The sequence below is a fragment of the Rattus norvegicus genome, chromosome 15 (genome assembly GCF_036323735.1).
Source record: "Rattus norvegicus strain BN/NHsdMcwi chromosome 15, GRCr8, whole genome shotgun sequence".
NCBI lineage: Eukaryota > Metazoa > Chordata > Mammalia > Rodentia > Muridae > Rattus > Rattus norvegicus.
In genome coordinates, this window is record NC_086033.1 from 19404087 (window position 1) to 19425889 (window position 21803).

General features: G+C 48.1%; 1 protein-coding gene across 3 annotated transcripts in view; it reads right to left on the bottom strand.

The window, feature by feature from the left end:
• The window catches only part of Flnb (filamin B), a 133067-nt gene that overhangs the window by 11875 nt on the left and 99389 nt on the right, over positions 1-21803 (bottom strand). Inside the window, exons 29-42 of one of the 3 annotated variants that reach the window (XM_006251780.5) lie at positions 21375-21622; positions 18244-18315; positions 17377-17479; positions 16600-16740; positions 14237-14365; positions 13325-13498; positions 10862-11020; positions 10049-10252; positions 9075-9227; positions 8845-8967; positions 5297-5563; positions 4606-4743; positions 3390-3505; positions 50-182 (exon numbers count right to left, since the gene is read on the bottom strand). In XM_006251780.5, coding sequence (XP_006251842.1) covers positions 50-182; positions 3390-3505; positions 4606-4743; positions 5297-5563; positions 8845-8967; positions 9075-9227; positions 10049-10252; positions 10862-11020; positions 13325-13498; positions 14237-14365; positions 16600-16740; positions 17377-17479; positions 18244-18315; positions 21375-21622 — 2160 coding nt within the window. The remainder of the gene's footprint in view (positions 1-49; positions 183-3389; positions 3506-4605; positions 4744-5296; positions 5564-8844; positions 8968-9074; positions 9228-10048; positions 10253-10861; positions 11021-13324; positions 13499-14236; positions 14366-16599; positions 16741-17376; positions 17480-18243; positions 18316-21374; positions 21623-21803) is intronic. The other 2 variants (XM_006251781.5, NM_001107288.1) reach the window with 2 other exon arrangements.

Sequence of the window (21803 nt, forward strand, 5' to 3'; positions counted from 1 at the left end):
CTGCCAGAAAGACTGGGGTTGGGACCTCACTGCCAGCCTTGCTGCTTACCTGGCTCCAGTTCAGACACGTGGCATTCCTCCACGGCTCCCGAGGGGCTGTGCACCTTTGCGTCAATCTTTCCTTTGGCGCCATTCAACCTTATAGCAAAGGATGCTGGCTGGTTAACTTTTAATCCTGACTCCTGAGAAGTTAACAAAGTAGACAGGTTATGGTACCCGGTGTTCCCAAGCACGAGCTGACCCATGGCAGGCTCCAGGTGGGAGTTCTCACGCATCGGGCCTGAATATTCCCATCTGTGAAACCGATGACAAAACATGGCACATGGCGGCCTTGGCTTCCACATCCCTACCAGGAAACAAACACACACTGCACCCTTATATCCAAACATCAGGGTTGGGGAGATGCTTCCGGGATGGGAGACTTGAGACACTCCGGACAAGAGAAGAAAATCCCAAACAAGATCTCCACAGGCCAAAACACTGCTTGGTTCAGCTAAATTGCCGATGCTGTTGGCATCACCACCACCACCACCACCGCCACCACCACCACCACCACCACCGTCATTACTATCACTACCACCATTACCACCACCACCACCATCATTATCACCACCACCATCACTACTATCATCATCATCACCACCATCATCATCACCATCCTCACTACCACCACCACCATCACCACCACATCATTATCACCACCACCATCACCACTATCATCATCATCACCACCATCATCATCACCATCCTCACCACCACCACCACCATCACCACCATCATTACCATCATCATCATCACCACTACCATCACCACCATCATCACCACCACCATCACTACCACCGCCACCATCACTACCACCACCACCACCATCACCACCATCATCACCATCATTACCATCATCATCACCATCACCACCATCATCACCACCACCATCATCATCATTACCACTACCACCACCACCATCATTCTTTTTAGGAGGAGTCTGGGTGCAGAGTTCATGACAGGAGCTGAGTTTTTATGTCATTGCTTTTGTTGTTAAATTTTTTTTTTTTTAATTTAAGTGCAGGACCGGGCAGCACTTTTGATAAATGCAAAGGAGCAACACGTGCTATGTAGGCTGCACTTCGCCTAACTACTTTCTCAGTTAGTAAAACTAAGCTGTTAAATCTGAATCTCAACTTCCTTGTTTGTAGAATGGACGAACTTCCCGGCCCTATCTCAGAGAGGCCCTATCTCAGAGACTGGCTGTGAGGAACACACAAAACATGATGATCAAGCCTCAGTCCATCCACAAGAAGGCTTCAAGAATGTCATAGCACTATGAAGTACACATTCTTGGAGGGCGGGGCTTAGGGTACTCAGAACAAAGCAAGCTGTTTGATTACGGATGGCCCACACGGTCCAGGAAGTAAGGTTTTACCTGCCCCGGTTTTGGTTTAAACTTGCTGTTCCTCGGAGGCAGCTGCAGAAGTCATACTTAGTATGCAAAGGAGCTATCCAGGAACGTGGTTAAAATGCTGATTTTAACAATGTTTCTAGAAATGCCTAGGCTAGGCGCTGGTGCAAGGACCACATCTCCACAGCAGGCCCCTAACACACCGTGCTCCCTTTCTGGGTCCGTCCCTAGCCACAGACGGAAACGGACCAATTTGAAGCACTTTAAATTGTGTAACAAAGATCAGTTTCTCTAGCAGCGCCTTGATTGGGCAGCCACATGTGGCTGGTGACTATTAAATCACACTGTGATGATGAGGCGTATGCGGAATGTTCTATGAACTCTGCTGCCAGGAGGTTACAGCCTGGGGAGGGAGGCCGTATCACAAACTCAAGGGCTCTTTAATTTCCAGAGAACCCCCCACTTTGTCCCCTCCCCCACACAATGCCAGCCAACTCCACTTTTCTGTGACACCTCAAAAGCCAGATAAAACAAAACATACTTCTCACATCTCCCCAGCACCAGATGTTGTTCAGGCCTCTGCTGAGGGTCTGATAAATAATTTACATATCCCTGAGCATGGAAGAGTTCACACAGAAATACTCAGGAGCAAACCGTGACAGGAGGACTCGGCACAAGTGCTGGAGAGGAGCAATCATTTCTGTTACCTGAGTCTGTAGCTGCTAAATCCTCAAGAGGGAGATAAATGCTTCTGAAGATCTGAAAAGAAATCTTCGAGATGCGGGAGGGCAGCTCTCTGCCCTCAAGAAATGCCCCATTTATCTCCCTCTAAAGGTTTTAGTTAGGTCGGCCGCAAAAGAGAGTCCTGTTAAGAAGCCTTTAAATGAAACACAAGAAAAACATCTACACCACAGCGACCAGTTAGGACCCCTGGGCTTCTCCCATCGAGACCTCATCAATCGTAATCTGGGATCCTGGTGTGCTAGCTAACGTCTGGGTCTCTAACTAGCCGCAGTCCGTTCTCTCAGCGTAAGATGGGTAGCTAGTTGCTGTTATCATCCATGGCAAATGCCAGTTTGGATTCTAACCCAGGTACTTTTAAGAACTGGGATAGCTAGAGGCTACTTGGAGACCCCACTAACTGGAAACTAGTTTGGGGTATTCGGGCGATACTGGACAAGCTATTTGCTTCTCCTAATTGAAACAAGTTCAGTGCCCTAAGCTGATACAGAGGCAGCCCCAGTGGCTCTCAGTGTGGCTCTGATGCTAATGTAACCGTGTGTGTGTGTGTGTGTGTGTGTGTGTGTGTGTGTGTGCGCGTGCATGTACACGTACACATATGTGCACCTGTGTGATGCTAAAGCCAAGTGTACAATCACAGGGGAGCAGGCTTTTGGGGACAGAGCCTTCACTCTTGATACCTCACAGTAGCTGGCTCCTGGCTAGAATCACTCTGAACCATCTTTAAAATTAAGTTAAGAGAGGCTGCCCGTTAGGGTGTTGCAAAGACTTACTGAAGTGACACTGATAAGTTCTCAGGAGAATTCCCTGTACACTTACAAGGAAATCACCCTAATTTAAACAAAAAACGCAGTTAGCTTTAGGGAAAGGAAGCCAACAATCACGATAGGTACAAGTAAGTCACCAGACTGGCAGCATTGTCTGTTCTCTTTTGAAATCTGCCCTGCTCCCTCAACCAATGATTAACAGGCTTCCTTTGTTTCTCTTGAATAAATATTTAAAAGCGAACTTGTCCCTCAGTGGTAAGGTATATTGTTTATCAAGTCTGTTTGTGCTTGCACAAATTGTCTTTCGTCTTGAGGGCATAAGGAGGTGACCCTGCCATAGAACTGCTACCCCATGAATGGCAACACCTGGGTGCCAACTGTCAACGGGGCTTGGTACCCAGGACAGGATTAATGTGGCCTCAGGAGTCCAGGAGTCTCACTGGTCGGCCTATGGCCAAGCAGATGGATGCTTCCTTGTGCCTCACCTGAAGGCTCAGAACAGTGAGGCAGCGGGCGTCGTCTGAGGGCGCGATGACGGGCACCAGGTAAGGGCTGTCAGGGATGTGCTCATCGTTGAACTTGATAGACACCTCGTAGTTACCTGTTGGGATAGGAAAGCCCCAGCATTTCAGAGACCTTCAGAAAGGTATTTCCACAGTGGTCACTGCCTTAAGCTGGGCTTCAAATGTCTTCAGAGACTAGCAGTGGTTAGGGCCGTAGCTGATTGATTTTATAGGTGATACGATTTTATTTATATGATTTTATTTTATTTATCTCTGTATGGAATCCAAGAGACCCCAGGGGCTTGAATAGAAAAGGCAGTTACATCTATATTTTTACTAATCTCTAACTGAAAGGATTCTGCATTAGAAATACCAACTAGCAGTCACCACACACGAGAAGCATCTGCACCTTATATTGCCAATATTATACATTATATATCAAGGTTTTTTTTATTCAATTTTAAGCACTGTACCTATCTTGGCATCATCACTTATACTCATTGGTACTTTGAAATTAAGACCAATGTACTTGTGTCAAACTTTATCATTTATTAATAATATATCATTTATTAATATACTAATAGTCATCTATGCTTTACTGCTATGTGTTTGATAACTATATTTAATTCAGTTTTATTTAAAACAAGGTGCCCTTTGCAGCCCAGGTCAGCCTGGAGTGCACACTGTCTGGTTCATCCTCTTGGCAATCAGCCTCCCAGGTGGCATGGGACACTATACTTGCATTTACAACTGTATTTTAATAAAACTGATTCCTTTTATGACTTAATGTACTTGATCTTGCGTATGCCGCAAAACTATGGTGAGGACAGGTTTTATCCAAAGGGTCTCAGAGACAAAGAAGGCGACAAATTTCTGCTCTAGGTTCTCTCAGATGCTGAGAGCAGTCAAACCAGCTCTGAGGTCACTCTCGGGGGAGGGGGGGATGGGGGGGTGGGGATCCGGATGGTCAGTGGACAGAATGCAGCATTTGAAAGGAAGCAAGCAGAGACCATCAGTAAAAGACAAGAGATGACGAGATCAAAAATCCTCATCTCTTGGAGGACTAAGGGCTCTCCCCATGAGCCCCCCACATGCAAAATACCTACGTGTCTGACCTGAGCTGGTGAATTTCTGATCCTGGCAACTAAACCAATCTCCAGACAAGGAAAACATCCTCAGTCAACCCTTGAGTACATACCAGGCTCTTGGGCAATATAAGACACACCGCATGACCCATTTTTATGGTCATCGAATGTGATCTCGGCCTTACTAGGGCCCTCGACAGCAATGGAGAGGCCACCAGCACCTGCTTCCCGGGTCCAGATGCTGAACTCGGCTGAGAGCAAAGAAACACCCGGTTAGTGAGAGAGCCCGAGAGAAAGAGACCTGGCCCCTCTCCTCGCTCAAGCCAGCAGTGAAGGTCCAGTCCCTCGCCAACACTTCCCTTTGCCCCAAGCAGAACCCAGGCCATCATTGTGGTTTCTGCAGCACCATCAATGATCGTGAAGTTCATATGGATTCCAGCACCAAGAACACACCCAAAACCAAACCAGAAAAGGATGTGTGTGCTCAGATTCTACAGCACCTCCTCCTACACACAGCAGCCACCACGAAAGGGGACCCTCAAGTCACTTTTGTAGCATTCTGAGCTGCACAGCACCGGCTCAGGAACGCACTGGAAATAGTTACTGCTTTCTTCTTCAGAGCCTTAATGGACACTAATGTCAGACTCAGCAAAACCTGTCTAAGCCTGTTTAGCTTCGTGTAGGTGAGGGGCTCTGACATTACTTAGCTTTAAAGGCTTTGAATGAGGAATTTCCCTTACAGTGTCACCCACTGGAGTTTTCTCTTTAGAGCACGGTGTACACTTACTTGGCCCAAATTCTTACCTGGGATACCTGCTTCTCCCCTCTCCAGACCAGGGCCTCCTGCTCGGACCTTGTGGGCACCCCCTTCTCCAAGGGGCCCCACGGTGAACTGGAAGGGGCTTCCTGTTACGTGCTGTCCACGGTACTTGACGCTGACTGTGTGGACGCCCATCTCCTGGGGCACAAATCTGACACAGTGAGAGTTCTTTCCCACAGGGACGATCTCTGCCTCGGTGACATGACCAGAGGGGCTGGTGACATGGGCAGACATGTCACTGCTGTTGATCTCTGAGAGTAAAAGGTTGGGAGAAGAGAATTAGGGCAAAGGCCTGGGGCCGTGCAGGACACACAGGACAAGCAGAGAAGGGTACAGCAGGTATAGTCCGGGCATGGTGAGGTGCTCAGACTCTCCTTGGGGGTAGAGGCCTGCTTTCCTGTGGCCAGCATGAGGGACTGGCGCTTCCTGTCCCACTGAGTTATGGCAGCAGCTATGGCTGGAGCCTAGTTACCTCTACATGGCAGCATCACACTAGGAGAGCTACGGCATGGGATAAAACCCACATGTTTCTACCCGTTTCTCTTTTACGTTTCTACTCGTTTCTCTCTTACGTTTCTACCAGCTTAGGTACTATGTACCTATGTTGTAAGATTCAAACTTTAACGACAATGGCCGCCTTAGGGAAACACCAGGTGGCTGGGACTTTAACACCCTGTCCAAAGAATTTAGGATAACACCCTGTTCCAGGAAACGAGCTAACCTCGAAGAGGGAAGGGCCCTTAGCGGTCCATCATCCTCGTGCCAAAGATACCTCTCCATTAAGGAGTGTAAAGGTCACTGTGCGTCATCAAGGACCACCTCATGCTGTTGCCAGAGGCTGTCCTCCACAGGAGTATAAACAGTGTGTGCTTTTGTTACCGGGGGTCGCCACTGTCCAGATGACAGGGCCACCCCAGTGCACCGGATCATTAAACTTCTTGCTCGATTGCATCGTTCTCTGTCTCCGTGTTTTCGTGAGTGGGACCTCCAGGACGTAGGGCTGATCGGGGTCCTACAATGTGTGTATAAAAGCAAGTGTGCTACAGCCTGCGTGTGGAGGTCAGGAGACAGCTTGCAGGAGTTTTCTCCAGCCAACATGTCAGCCCTGAGAATCAAACCTATGCCATCGGGCTTAGTGGCAGGCCCCTCAGCCAACTGAGTCACCTCACTGGCCCCAAGAACCTTCATCTCTTACGGTCAAGCCGTGCTGCTTCTTTCGGGCAACAAGGTCATTGAGATACAAAAGTGAGCGCGCGTCAACCTCCACGACAAAGGAGGAACCATGTGTGAGCAAGGCTCTCAGCAAAGGCCAAAGAGGCCATGCTCTCAGGAAAGCAGTGTCTTGGGTTGCAAGCACCAGGGAGCAAATCACGTCTACGAGACGAGCTGCTAATGTCACACACACACACACACACACACACACACACACACACACACACACACACATACACACACGCACAACTCTGCCTGCACTGGCATGGAGGAGACAAGCAGGTGGCACTGGATGTTGCCATCACCTAGAGCCCCGATAGAACTGTACCACGCAGCAGTGCATGGTCCTGTATTCTACGGACAGAGAAAGGAAGAGAGGTTGAGCAGCAGGCATGCCATGGGTGGACCCAAGGTCTGTGCCCCTGTCAGATTCCTTGGGCAAACACGACCCCACAGACTGGCTTTGGAGAGGTACCGGGGAGGCAACCCAGGCTCCTTACAAGGGTCCCCACAACCTTTGTTCTCTCCTCTCACCACGTGAACATACAAGTTAGCCACCTGCAATACAGAAGAAGGTCTTCTTCTTATGCTATTCCAGTTTGACTCACAGCCCCTGAGCTGGGAGGAGGGCAGGTATCCTTGTTGTTAAGATACACTACTTAGTGACTAGGATAATCCAAGAGGCCCGGGTCCCAAGGAGCTGACAAGGTCTCCTCAGGCTAACAGATGAGAGGGGATCTGGTGGAGCGTGAGCGAGAGTGTCTCCTGCAGACTCCTCTGCTATCAAGTAACTGAAAAGAATGACCAAGAGCCTGAAGAGGCTTCGGACAGGAAAGACGTCCACACGCACGCACGGTTCCTCAGGTACGAGCCGGCAGAGAGAGAGGAAAGGCAAAACACAAAGTGGGAAGCAAACCAAGTCCACATCCTAAGGTCATCCTAGAAATAAGACTAGAATGGAGATATCACATCTTCCCAGGAGAAAGAACAGAGCGCCTCCTGTTGGTGGATGATGGAGAGCAACAGGAGTCAGTCCATTTCTGGAGGAAGGTTTACCCGAGCATGACCAAGTCCAGATTCACTGGCCAGCCATCTTCCTCCACCTTGAAGCATATGAACTCTGTACCACCGACAGTTTGTGAAAAGTGGTCTTGATTGTAGTAACTAGCTGTTAACCACATCCACACTCGAGGACAATGCTGGTGTGTTTGCATGGGAGCCCCCTTACTACAGCTGAGGCAGTAAATGGAATGTACAGGGTAGGGAAAGAGCCCCTTTCTCTTAAGATCAGATATGTGCCTCTTTAGCATCTGTATGTGTCTTCATGTGTGCATGCACGTGTGCATATGTGCGGGCCAGAGGACAGCCTTAGGCCCTGTTCCTTAGAAGCCATCCACCTTGTTTTTTTGAGAACATATCTCACCGACCTGAGTATCAATCAGTGACTGGCTGGACAGAGGCCTAGGACCTCCTGTCTCTGCCTCCCCAGTGCTGGGATTACACGTAGGCATCGTCGCCCCTGACTCTTCCTTCTTTCAAATTAAGTTCTGGAGATGAAATTTAAGGCCTCACGCTGGTGCAGTAAAGACTTTACCAACGTGGCTGTCTCCCTCGCTCCCTTATGCTTCCCCTTCCCTGTAGCGTCTGTGCAACTCCCACAGGCCTTGCCAGTCTGTGGGCAGAGGAGTCTTCAAGCTTTCACGGACACAGGGATTCTCTGTGCACAAAGAATCCCAGCCACATCCCAGACAGGCTGTTCGCCTGCTCCCAGTGCATGTGGCCTCTGTGAAAAACGATTTTACGTGGCTCAGTGACCCAGCCAGCTTTGCAGCAACGCTCTAGTCCTTCCGTTAAGGATAAGAGAGATGAACCAAAAGGCTGCTGCTAGGTCTCCCACCCTAAATACTTCCAGACCTTGGTTATCTGCAGGCCCTGTTCCTACTGACAGGATTTTCACTGGCAAAGAGTAAAATCTAAAAGCAGATCTCTATTTCCCCTTGGCAATTCAACAAGACTATTTTCATTTGGAAGAAAAAGGTAAGAGGTAAGTAAGCACATTTTTTCTAAGTGAAGCTTCTTTAAAAACAAAAAGCTCACTGTGGTGTCCCTAGCCTACAGCCCTAGCAGGCACTGCGGAGGCTGAGGCAGGAGAATCATAGGTTTAAGGCCACTCGTGCTATGTATTAAGACTTCTCACCCCTTTTTTTAAGTAAATAAGAAAAAGCCTATATAGAATGCAAGTGTCCCCAGGGTGGACAGTGTGCTTTAGGTCATGCCTGCACTCGGTCCCGAGGCGCTGGCTGCTGCCTGTCCCACTCACCTGGGATCTTCAGGTTCAGGTCACAGATACTGCCAACCGTGGCCACAGATGGAGCCCGGCTCGTCCGGGTGATGCTCTCCTTGACTCTTCCCTCACCGCTGATCTTCACAGTGAATGGGCTTCCTGCGAGAACGAGAGGGACCCCGTGAGCAGCCTTGACGCTAAGGCACACCAGATGGCATTTACCAAAAACCCAAACATCACAGAGGAAGGGCAGAGGGGTCTCATACCAGGCACATGCTCGTCAGCAAATTTGGTGGAGACGATATAGACCCCAGGCACAGTGGGGAAGTAGGACACCTTGCAGGTACCGTCCTCCAGGTCCTCTGTCTGGATGTCCACCTTGCTGGGTCCTTCTACTGCCAAGGATATGCCACCATAGCCTGCAACACAGCAGCCTATCCTGACACAACTCCTAAGGGCGGGGTGTGATGAATGCAGAAGGGATACCTGGCCCTTGATACCGAAATAATTTCCACAGAGCAAAAGGAGAAAGCTAAAGGCTCTGAGAATTTCTACAGCAGGATAACCTGCCAGTCATGGCGTTGACCAGACGACTGCTTCCTTGAAGGTATCTATAATGTCCCATTCAAACATGTATGTGTCTTGGGGAGCTGTATGCCCCTCAGTGAATGCCTGGATTGTCTTTAGGGGTTATCTGAATTTTCAAACAGTGGGCCCGAGAGTTCAACAGCATGAAATCCTACCCGTGAGCATTGAAGGGAGGGGTGGCGGGCAGAAATCTTTCCAATCTGTGTCCTGGGATTATAGCTTTGACTAGAGCTCTGCCATGGCCGCTCAAGAAGACAGAGACAAAGGCACTGGGATGTGGTATGGCTTGAGAGAGCCCAAGGTAACTCAAAGCATCTCAAAGAGAGATGTGGGGACGCTATGCCTTATCTTGCTCAAAGCACCATTCAACTGTCCCACCATGTTCGCTGAGGAGACCCTGGGAGCTGAGAACAGTGCTATGAGCACACTTAACAGATTCGTGAGATCTTTTAGGTGTGGGTTTGGATCCTGGAAACAGATGGGATGGTTATTCCCAGGTGTCTCAGTTTTTTTTCTCTTGCGATTCAGGTAGAAGCAAGCACTCTCATCTAAGAGGCTGAAGGAGGCATGGGGATAAAAGAGTTGGCAGTATGAAAAGAATGAACCCGTTGCCACACGCTCTGGGCATTTCCCAAGGGACCACCCTACAGACCTGCATCTCTCGTGTCCACGATGAAGTCAGACATCTCGAAAGTCCGGCCTTCTGACAGGCCTCGGCCATAGACTTTGGCACGGCGTGCATCACCAATCTCAGACTGGACCACCATGATGGATACAGGGCTATTGGCCACGTGGTTGCCGTTCTTCTTGATGCTGACTAGATGTTCACCCACCTCTCGGGGGATGAAGGAAATGCCTGGACAAGAACACAGGTGGAGGGTTATTAAGGGGATGGGGAGAAAGGATGAAGGGAGAAGTGAGGGGAGGAGAATGGTTGTGATACAGAATGTGTTCATGATTAACTTGACACAGTCTAAAATGATCTAGGAGAAAGACCCTATGTGTGTCTGTGATGGATGGACGGCCTTTCTAGATTAGGTTAACTGAGGTGGGAAGATCCAACCTTGACGTTGTGCTCACTCGATGGACTGGGGTTCCAGACTATATAAAAATCAAGTTAAGCTGAACGCCAGCCTTCATCTGTCTTGCTCTCTGTCACATAACAATTTCCACCGTGATGGGCTATATCACTGAACCGAGAATGAAAATACTCCTCTCCGTTCTCACTCTGCTTTTGCAAGGTAGTCTGTCATAGCAGTGAGAAAACTGACCAATATGGCATAGTCTCAAAACTGGAAATATGACTGCCTTACATTGCAACAATCCAACATCCACAGATGTTAACACTGATGGGGAGGCCTATGTGTGATACAGGTTACCACAGCATCCTCCAACGAACCACCCACTTCCTAGGCATCTCTGCTCCCGACCCTACACCCTACCATGCTGGCAGGCCGAAGCTCACCAATGTGGTTGTTGGGTAGTCTCTTTAGCAGACAGGGCTCATCACGTCCAGATGGGGCCTTGATACTGGCTGTCAGGGTGCTGAGGTCGGTCTCACTGATGTCCAGAAGGAAGTCAGCAGCCGAGCCCAGCTTCACTTGGGAGCAGCGTCTGCTATCATCTGAGAAGAAGCAACATGGCTCCGGTTACATGTGCTAGCATAGCTCTAGCTGTCTAGAGTACCGTCTACATGGCACTTGGAGATGTGCAGTCCAGAATCTATTACCCACAGGTGGACACTAGCCATGTGCCTCTGACAAGGGGTATATAATCATCATCGTAGGAGGATGATGGGCAGTTATGACTGGTTCAGAGCAAGACAAGGAAGGAGCTGGAAGGAACCTGAGCTGGAAGGAGGAATCCTTGTGAACTGACTTCTAAAGGAAATCTTTGACATGTAGAAGAACTAAACATCTATCTTTTATTTGTATAAAACTCAATTCAAAATGGATCAAACGAGACATCAAGATGAGACTAGGAATTTGGAAACTGCAGGAGGAAATAGAAAAAAAACCCAAAACCCTAAAAAACAAAGATTCCAATAGCACAGTAGATAATCTCCAAAGTGACAAATGGGATTACATGAAGTTAAACGGCATCTGCACAGCAAACAAAATGTCAGAGAGGAGAGACAGTCTATAGAATTGGGAGGTAGGGTAGGAACAGGGGTGTGACCTTGTCTACACATCGAGGTAAGGAATTAATCTGCATAATATAAAAAGAACTGCAAGAGATTAGAAAGTAAAAAAAAAATCATTCAAACAATATGGGTTAGTAACAGTTCTCAAAAGAAATAACAAGTGGTTAATAAGTATTTTTTAAAAATGAGCTCAATAGAAAAATTAGCCAGCAGAAAAATGCAAATTAAACCTATTCTTTTTTCAAGACAGTGTTTCTCTCTGTGTACCCCTGGCTATTCTGTAACTCTCTCTATAGACCAGGTTGGCCTTTAACTCAGAGATCCACCGCCTCTGTCTCTGGAATGCTGGGACTAAAGGAGTTCACTGCCACTGCCACTGCCACTATGCAATCTGTTTTGAGACACCGTCTCACCCCAATCTGAATGACTACCATCTACAACTCGAAGTACAACTATTGATGGCAAAAGGAATCCTTATTTGCTGCCGGTTGGAATGTAAACGAATGCCGCCGCCCTCTGTAAAAAATCAGTGTGGAAAGTTCTCAAAAACCTGAGAGTAGATTTACCATTTGATCAACCTCTACTACTCCTGAAAGACTCTAAGTCAATACACCACAGAGACACCTGCGCATCCGAGTTCACTGCTGGTCTATTCACAATAGTTAGGGGACAGAACCAGCCTAGAAGCCCACCAACGGATGAGAAGATAGAGAAAACGAGCTGTGTAGAAAGGATGAAATAATATTTAAAAAGTTAAATCAGAATATCTGCAGGAAAACAGATGAATGGAAATTGTCATATTAACTGAAGTCAGGACGACTCAGAAAGACCAACACCACATGCTTTCTATCCGACGTTAAGTATGTGTCTGTCTGTCTGTCTGTCTGTCTGTCTGTCTGGGGGGGGGGGAAGAAACTAGAAAGGGACCATGAGAGGGAAGGAAGCTATCTTAAGGGAGGGGGACATAGGGGAAGTGAGAGAAGGTAAGAAAATACATGTAGAACAAAAACAGAACAGGGAACAATTTGAGGGGTGAAGGGAACCCCTAAGAGGCAGGCAGTAGGAGAGGGTCATAGAGGAAGAGGATGAATTAGAATAAAGTATAATACATATATATGAAAATTCAGTAATAGAAGCCATTACTTTGTATTCTGAATTTTAAAAAAATATTAAAGGAATTTTTGGCAACAGAAGGCAGTTCCCACTTGCTGCCTTTGGGCATTTCCCAGAGAAGCTTGAACCCCACTCCCCACAGTGTTACTGCGTGCTGCAAACAGGTCTAAGTATTACGGAGGCAAGAACTTGGACGTGTACATCTCCAGAGAACCCACCATATGCTCCAAACTCAGCCGGCAGAACAGAGGCCAGGAGTGTAGGTTATGGAATGGAATACCTTGCCTCTGAATAAAGGGAGCTTGGCTAAATGGCGAGCTCCACAAATTTCAGTTTTCTGACCAGTAAAAAGGAGCAGATATCTAACTGAAATAGCGCGATGTCGATAGGCCTCTTTCGTTCCTGCACTCTGCCTGCAAGCATCACCTTAATTCTTCCTTCTGAGGGCTTGCAAGCATGGCCTTGATGCCTCATTCTGAGGGCTTGCTTTCTGGTTGGTAACTCTTGCTTTTTCTTTGTTATGAGAAAAAGAGGGTCTAGGCAGCTCGGTCAGACTTAGAAACCAAGTGCTGACCTAGATTGCCACCCCAGGCTGACGAGGAGATGGGGTGGGGTGGGGCTGGGCAGAGCTCAACCACCCAGGAGACATTCCTGTAAGCTGGGTAACCCTACCTGTGATCTTGGCAGTGAAGGGGCTGCCAGGGATGTGCTTGTCATTGTACTTGACCAGAATGCTATAGTCCCCTGGCAAGGTGGGCAGGTAGGTCACTGTACATGTCCCGTCTTTGTTGTCAATGCAGCTGATCTCTGCTTTTGAGGGCCCTTCAATAGCCAAGTCCAGACCACCTGAGAGAGAGGGTATGGAGGGATGGTAGTCAGAGAGAAATGCTTTATTTCTAGACGGACAATGCCTCTGCGGGAGCCCTGACACCAGGGCCTGCAGACTCATACATTCCATGTGGGAATCAAGACAAAGCGATCTTCAGGGGAAAGCCTAGGGAAACACAACCACTGTGAACCACACTGCAAACCCCTGCTTAAATAACCCCAGCCCTCGTGGTGCTCAGGGCGGATGCCACCAGCAGAGCCACAGGCTGAGGAATCTGTGAATACTGTGGTTGGCAGAGCCCTTCAGCTAGAATGTACAGCTAAATAACTTGTGGGAGGTCCTGAGGACCGACGAGCAAAATGAACAAAAATAAGGCCATTTTCAATCAAAAGCCCACTTGAATTCTCAGCGAGTCACATGAAATAGCTCATAATACAAATCTGATTTCATTCACAGTAGAATTTAAACGTTTCTGTTTTGAGCAGGAGATTTTTTTTTTTATACGAGAGACAATAATGAGACAAATAATAGCATACAATAGTGATTTTTTTTTTCCTTTTTCTTCTGAGATGCTACCTCACTGTATGGCTCAGGCTAGCTTTGGACTCCTCCTGGGCTGAAGAGATGCTCCCACATCAGTCTCCTGAGAATCTGGGACTACACTAGTGCTACCACTCACAGCACGTTTCAATCGCGTTCACTTCTCTCTCCAAAAGGAAGGCTATCCATGCATAAACATGTAAATCACGCAATACCTTCTCCAGCATCCTCCGTGACGATGGTGAAGGTGGCGGTTTTGTTGGCTACTCCATACACAAGGCCTGGACCGTACGCAGACACACTCCCACTGTTGGGGTAGTTCACGTAGAACTGGAGGGGGCTCTCTGCATTTGCCAAGGAGAAAACAAAACTGGGACTCATTAAATGGTAAGTGGATACCTCAGATAATAGGCAGTACATTAAAGTCTAGACCAGAGCAGGGTGGGTGGGGGACCCGATGCAGGAGATTTCATCTCAGCCTAACAAATGAGAAGGCCGCATCTGCATCAGGGAGTTAGAAGTTGCTTCCCAGAGAGAAGGCTACTTGTTAATGCCATTCAAACTCTAAGGCCTCTTCTTGAGGAAAGAACCCCACAGTGATCCTTATTGCCCACCGCTCCTCTCATCCCTAGTAAAGCTCACGTGCAAAACAGGAAATCATCTGGGGGGGGGGTGACCTATGTACGGGACATTAAAGATCCATGTGTATTAACTCGAGAGGTTAGCCATGGGGCGTTGTCACATTAGAGACAAAGCAAACTGTCTTTATATGTAAGACTGATATCATCCCAGAGCGGCTGGTGTAACGGCTCAGTGGGTAAAGAAGCTTGTGCAAACCTACTGGCATGCATGTGATTCCCTAGAATCCATGTAAAGGTATACAGAGAGAAGTAACTGTACAAAGCTCTCCTCTCAGCTCCACATGCATACCTTGGCATGTGTGACCAGACACATACATCAAACACACGCATGGTAATAGAAGAGAACCACTATGTGTTCCTTTAACAGGATAAATCTAAATGCACTAGTAAGTACATTGAAGGCATCTGAGGAGGTAGTCACACTGGCAACGGAGGGGAAGGGTGAGAGAACGGTTGCTGTTTTCGGTAGTCTCACTGGATAGACCAGGTTGGACTCAGCCTCCTGAATGAGTTTATAGGCATCTAGTGCCTGCCCGAAGTTTGAATAATGACTGTTCTCTAAATCCTGCACCTATATCATTAGAATACTTAAACAGAAGCACTGCTTTAACCAAGTATTGTGCATACATGTGAACGTAAATGGAAGCAAGTTACAAACCAAGAAGGATTTTTTTTTTAAAAGAATTACTTATTCATTTTATGTATATGAGCTCAGACCCACCAGAAGAGGGCATCAGATCACATTATAGATGGTTGTGAACCACCATGTTGGTTGCTGGGAAATGAACTCAGGACCTCTGGAAGAGCAGTCATTGCCCTTAACCACTGAGCCATCTCTCCAGCCCCCACAAGAAGTATTCTTAATTCCCACCTCAAAAGCCTAATTTTTCCAAACGGAAAACAGATGAAGAATATGAAGATTCAGCCCACAGAGAAAGAATTAGAAAGACACAGTATATGAAAGGCTGTCTCATCTCATTTGCAGGAGGAACAAACACCAAGGTACCATGCACTTTCGATTACCAGACTGACAAGAAACAATTGCAAAGTAGATTCCATAGGGCAAGCCTGTGGCGCGACAGGTGCTTTCCTTCACTGCTTGGATCCATGTGTAACAGTCTCAGGAAGAGCACTATGCTACAGCGTATCCAAGTTTCAGAGGCCCGAGTCTAGCCCCATAGCCCTTCTGCCCAGGGGGACCAAATCCCACAGGTACACCAAGAATGTCAACAGGAGAGGCTACAGCAATGGCAGGAAGAGCAGAAATGCTCTCCAGCAGGGTCATCCAGATGGGGAAGAGCTATGGCATATGTAAACCTGTGCAGCTTTCCTGGATGTGCTGTCAGAGGGAAAAGGCAAGGACTGCTGATGTGGGTACACGCCCCTTTCCATAAAGGGGGCTGGATTTTAAAATACGTGTTCTTATTTGCATGGAGTCTTAAAGAGATTTTTCTAAAATTGAACATAAAATTTACCAACAATTAATCTCCAAGAGGAGGCAGAGGAAGGCTATAGGTATCATATTACCTACTCAAAATATTAAATTAGAAGATATTTAAATGGTTACAAAGAGTAACAACTAACACGGGTAGGAAACACAAGCTAGCTCTCTGTATGGGGGCCATCTGTCTTCTAAGCCCTGTGTCTTAGGTAGGATGTGAGCCTCTCCTAAGTCCCATATCTCTCAGGGTCTTGCAGGCCAGGCCAGAAAGCCTCCTTTCCTGTACCACAATTGACAGTTATGAAGACACACAACCACATCCACACGGCCCTGTACCCTGGCCCAGGAGGCTGAGATGTATTCTAACTGTTCAGGAAGCAGACTGGCTGGCTGTTTTTGAATGGAAGCCAACACATTGTTCCTGGATCTGTCTTGGAAAGCTTTCATAAGTCTCCCAGATGATCAAAGGGCTAGAGAGCTGCTATACCCCACTTACCAGGGATGTGGCTGCCCATGTACTTGATGTGCATCTCGTGGAGGCCAACTTCAGTGGGGGCATATCTCACAGTGACCGTGCCGTCCTTGTTGTCCACAATCTCAGGGGTAGCTTTCTTCCCAGACGGCATATGCACCTGGCCTGGAGAGCATAGAGACACAGGGCAATGAGATCACCGGTGACCTTTCCCCAAGCAGCAGATGTAACAGATGTCCTTACCACAAAAGGTTTTCAGATCCCAGAACCTCATGCCACTTGAAACATCCAAGTGCCACACCCCACCCGTGGGAAAACTGAGACCCCCTTGCTTTCTACGGCTTCCCCTTGGTTTCCACAAAATGCAGAAAGGAACTAGTTCACAAATAAATACATGGGGTCTCCAGCAGTCCAATTACAAGCACAAAGAGGATCTGAGAAGGCCACAAACCAATAAGCAGGAAAAGAGAGGTTGGGCTCCCGGAAAGGGACGAATACCACAGATCTGTATGTGACAATCAGGTGTGTTTGGAAAGTGAGTGGTCAGAGAATGCAGGAAAAAAGAAACAGAAACCTGGCAGCAAGAGGTATCTAAACAAAGAAGTTCCTAGCCTGAGGAGAAACACAAGCTTCCTCAATAATGTAATGGACGCTATAAACAACCACCTCTTCAGAGAAGAAACTCGGTCTGCATCTCTGTCCCTGGGCAAGGAGCCAGTTATGGTAGTCACCTCCCCAACACTGCTCTGGGGTTCAGGTGCAACAACAGATAGAGTAAGGTGATCCCCCACAAGGGTTTACCTGTGATTTCTCCTTTCCTGACGGCAAACGGAATCACCAAGTCAAAGGGCTTGAAGCCTAGTCCGTTCATGTCACTCACTGGGACATAGGCCTCTTCCGTAACCTAAAAACACGAGAGAGTGGTTACTTGGTAAAATGGACAGCAGTGTGGACTGGTGGAACTGTAGGGGACAGAACTGCTGGGAATTCTACAAGGCAATGAGGCCTAAATTTGGGGGTGTGGCCACGAGCATCTACGGGCTCTGTATGACTGGGCCTGGGCCGAGCTGGAAGGCCCGAGAAGTTCCTCTGATCACTTGCTAGAAACCGCTTGCTCAGCAGTGTGCTTGTAGAATTCCCAGTGTCGCCCCACAGGAAAATGGATGAGGGAGAGAGCAATGTCTGAGTCCCAAGAGGCTCCACACCTAGAAAAGGTTTAGTTGCTTGTGGCCTGGAAAAGAAGGTGTGTTTTAAAGTGGCAGAGTGGTAGCAGGCGGCTTTGCCCCCGGACAGACGCAGAAGCAGTAGCCCGGAGTCAGGAGGAGGCCTGCCAACGCCGTCCATCTCGTTCTTTAAAAGAGGGGGGAGGGGGAGACACCGCACCGAGCGTGATCACAGACATGATGGCTGGCGGGCGATTCGTGGGGAGCAGGTGGTGACATGAGGTGGATCTTACAGAGAGAGAGAGAGAGAGAGAGAGAGAGAGAGAGAGAGAGAGAGAGAGAGAGTGGGGTTGTGATGAGGAGGTGATCGGTGGGGGGACACACCCACGGCCAGGACACCAAGGGCTTAAGCGATTCCCACAAGCAGGCAGTAAGTAGCTTTTCTAAAATGAAGGCTGAATAAACCCAGAAATGCAAAAAGACAAAATGAAAAACCAAAGTGTACCCAGGGCCTGAATCCAGGGGGACATGCATTTACCGGTGCCTCCTCCATGGCTGTCACTTCCCCATCGGTGGCCTAGTTGATGGCAAATGAAGGTTAATTGGGAATCACACCAGAGGGATATTTTTTTACCCAAGATCCTACAGCTCGAGCGCTATCCCCTTCCCCACTATTCCAGCAGGTGTTGGTTGTGTGTTTGGTTTTTGTCTTCTGAGACAGGGCCTCTCGTGTAGCCCAGGCTGGCCTTGAACTCGTCATGGACTCCGAGGATGCTCCAAGGATGGCCCTGAACTGCTTATTCTCCTGCCTCTATTTCCCAAATGCAGGGATTTTAGGCATGTGCTAGATAAGTGCGTTAAGTTCTTACTACACTTTTCAAGGGAAAGCTGTACCCTCTGCACATGTCAGAGCACTTGTCCTTTGAATCCACAACTCACGAGTAAGGGATGTGTATGGGAGTTTGAAGCCACCAGTGGTCATGAAGGACTGAAGTCATCTTTGTGGCTATTGGCCAGACTGGCTTGGGGGAAGCAGGCGAGCCTTGAGGCTACACGTTACGATCCCTTGCCTGAAACTCAAGTGTCCACTGTGTAAGCAGAGAAAACTGACGGCAGTCATCCTGGCATGGAGTCAGGAAGAAGTGTTTTTTTTTTTTTTTAATTTGATGTCTTATTATTTTGCTTTATTTTGTGGATGTGTGAGGTACATGTGTGTTCATGTGAACACGGCTGTGAACAGTGCAGAAGCCAGAGCTCCTCCACATATCAGTCTCCTAGTACTTTGCACCTTACCTTTTAACTTTGGATCTATTTATTGGACGTGCATGAGTGTTTTGCCTGCATATATGTATGCACACCACGTGTTTGGTACTGAGAACCAAATTCAGGTCCTCCACAAAAGTGGGAAGTGCTCTTAACCGTTAAGCCGGGCCTGCGACTCCTACAGCTAGGTTTTGAGATTGGGCACTGGGCGCTCACTAAACTTCAAGCTCGCTGATTGGCTGGATTAACTGTTTAGTAAGTACCCAGGGTTTTCCTGTCTCTGCCCTCCTGATTACAGACACGGGCAGCCTGCCCAGACTGATCTTTATAAGTGCTGGAAATCTGACCTCACACCGTGCTTCCACAACTGCTTTACACGTGGAGCTGGTCCCCTAGCCTTTAATCACTAATGTTCGTTTATGGTGTAGAGGGTTTAAGATTTGTTGGGTAGATTTTAAAAATGATTTATTTATTTTTATGTGCAAAGGTGTTTTGCCAGACGCGTATCTGTGTGAGGGTGTCAGATCTCCTAGGACTGGAATGTCTGACTATTGTGAGCTGCCATGTGGGTGCTGGGAATTGAACCTAGGTCCTTTGAAAGAATGGCCAGTGCTGTTAACTGCCTAGCCATCTCTCCGGCCCCAGTCATTAACACGTCTGAAAGTTTTAGTATCTTCATCTAAAAAAAAAAAATTGTCCAGCTTCACGTTCCTGATTCAACCGACCCAACAAGGAAGGGCCCCTCCTCCTCCTCTTCCTCTTCTTCCTCCTCCTCCCCCCCCCCTCCTCCTTCTCAGCTATGACACAGATCAAAGGAGCTGTGCACTGCGCTGTCTGCAGGAAGGGCTTTTCTGACATCTAAGCTTTGCCTCTAGGACCATGGCTGTGAGAGGCCAACTCAAAACCATGTCTCCGGCAGGAAGGCCTTCCAAGGCTCTACCTGCATTCTTGCAGCTAGAACCTCTCAAAGCTCTCAGTTAGGCTGCTCATCCGTGAACCTGCATGTCACAAACGAGTGACACATTTAACGGAGCAAGCCTCGGTGGTCTCACTAAGGCATCTGCTAGTCAGGCGTCCATGCCCTTCCAGTCTTGAGCCTTCAGAGGGAGATTCGAATCGCCCAGCGAAGGGCGTGAAGTGAATTCCCTTGAGTTGTAAGTAGGACTTAAGGGATGCTCACTTCTAAGGAGTCTGGAAGCCGTCACTTCCGGCCTCTGACCCTCTGCTAATGCGGTCTTCCACATTTTACCTTGGCTTTCTCACTCGGACCTCAGCATCCGGGATCTCTTCTTATCCCAGCCATTGCAGTGGCACTGAGATCTCTGCCCAGGGCTGCTCATCCCTAAACTAACTTACAAGATCATGCTTACTAGGGGCTAAACACAACACAGTACAACTCCAACTTGTACTACAACTCCAACTCGAACACTTTTCTAAGGAGAACTGACACTCTCATTGCAATGCTTTCTCCCCCAGAGACGAAAACACTCCCCAATGGACAGCGTCCAAAGCTGACAAGTGTTTACATATTTGAGATATGAAAGAGTTTCCAGGCCTCTGGCCGGATGTTTATAGCTGAACACACATGGAGAGAAAGGAGAAAAGCTTCAACCGATTATAGATGGGAACAGGGTCCCTGGGCTTCTGTTTGGAATGGCCTCTTTCTGCCCTTCTCCACGGCTGTCCAACATGAAGTAATCAGAAAGCATGTCACAGGTGGTGGGTGGAGTTGGGTCACCAGCAGCCCGCGGCCTGTGGTTGGGTGGCTGTTCTTCTGCATCAAAGGACACAGTGAGGGAGCCCACAAGGCACCTGATATCTGTCTAGACTGGGCAAACAGGGCTCGCCTCTGAGGTTTATGTGGTAAGTCTGCTGTAGTTCCTCCATGGTGCCCAAGGAAGAACCTTAATAATTAGAGAAGATCTAAAAGGCACCCAAGGACTGAAAATTAAAGGCTCTAGTTATTTGTCAGCCGGGATGTTCACTCAGATCTCTCTGGCTTTAAAAGACAACACAGTTTCCCCCCCTTCTGAATCGACCCAAACACAACTGGAGGTTCTGTGCATCCTGAGTCAAGTGTATAGACAAGACAACATGATAACCTTTCTCCTCCAGTCGTGGAGATGGGAAAAGAGGCACAAATATTTTTCTTACTGTTTTCCAATTTTTCTGTAAAACTGTCTCCCTCTGTGCTAGCTTACGTGAAGATGTTGCCTAACTTCCTTGGCTTGACAGATGCCTCCATGACTCAAGAGACTTCCCTTCAAACTGCTGCTTCAAGAGATTGTACCCAGGGTCAAGGCTGTGAATAAGGGTTCAACAAATGACGTTTGTGACTGTATCTGCCAGCTCAAGAGAAGGACCCCTGCTTACCATGACTGTGAAGGGGCTATTGGGAATATCAACGCCACCAAAGCGCACATAGATCACGTAGGTGCCTGGCTTGGCGGCAGTGTAGAAAATGTCATAGGTGCCATCTTCATTTTCAATGACGTCAGCTTCAGCCTCCGTGCCATCTGGGGTGAGGATCACGCAGGTGACTTTCCCCTTCCCTGCAGTCTTAGCATCCACTACGAAGCCCACTTCCTCGCCAGTTTTCACAGTGGGGGCAATGCCAGGACCTGTAAAAGAAGGTCAGAAGAAAATCAACATATTGGATATTTGCCTCAGAAGAGGCCATCCTACATTGTGCTGTCCGTGTCTGTGAAGGCCAGACCTTTACTTCTGCCAGGCAGAGACCTCCCAGAGATCAACGGAAAGGGTGCTACTCAAAGGAATATCTAGACCAAGCATGGTTTTGGC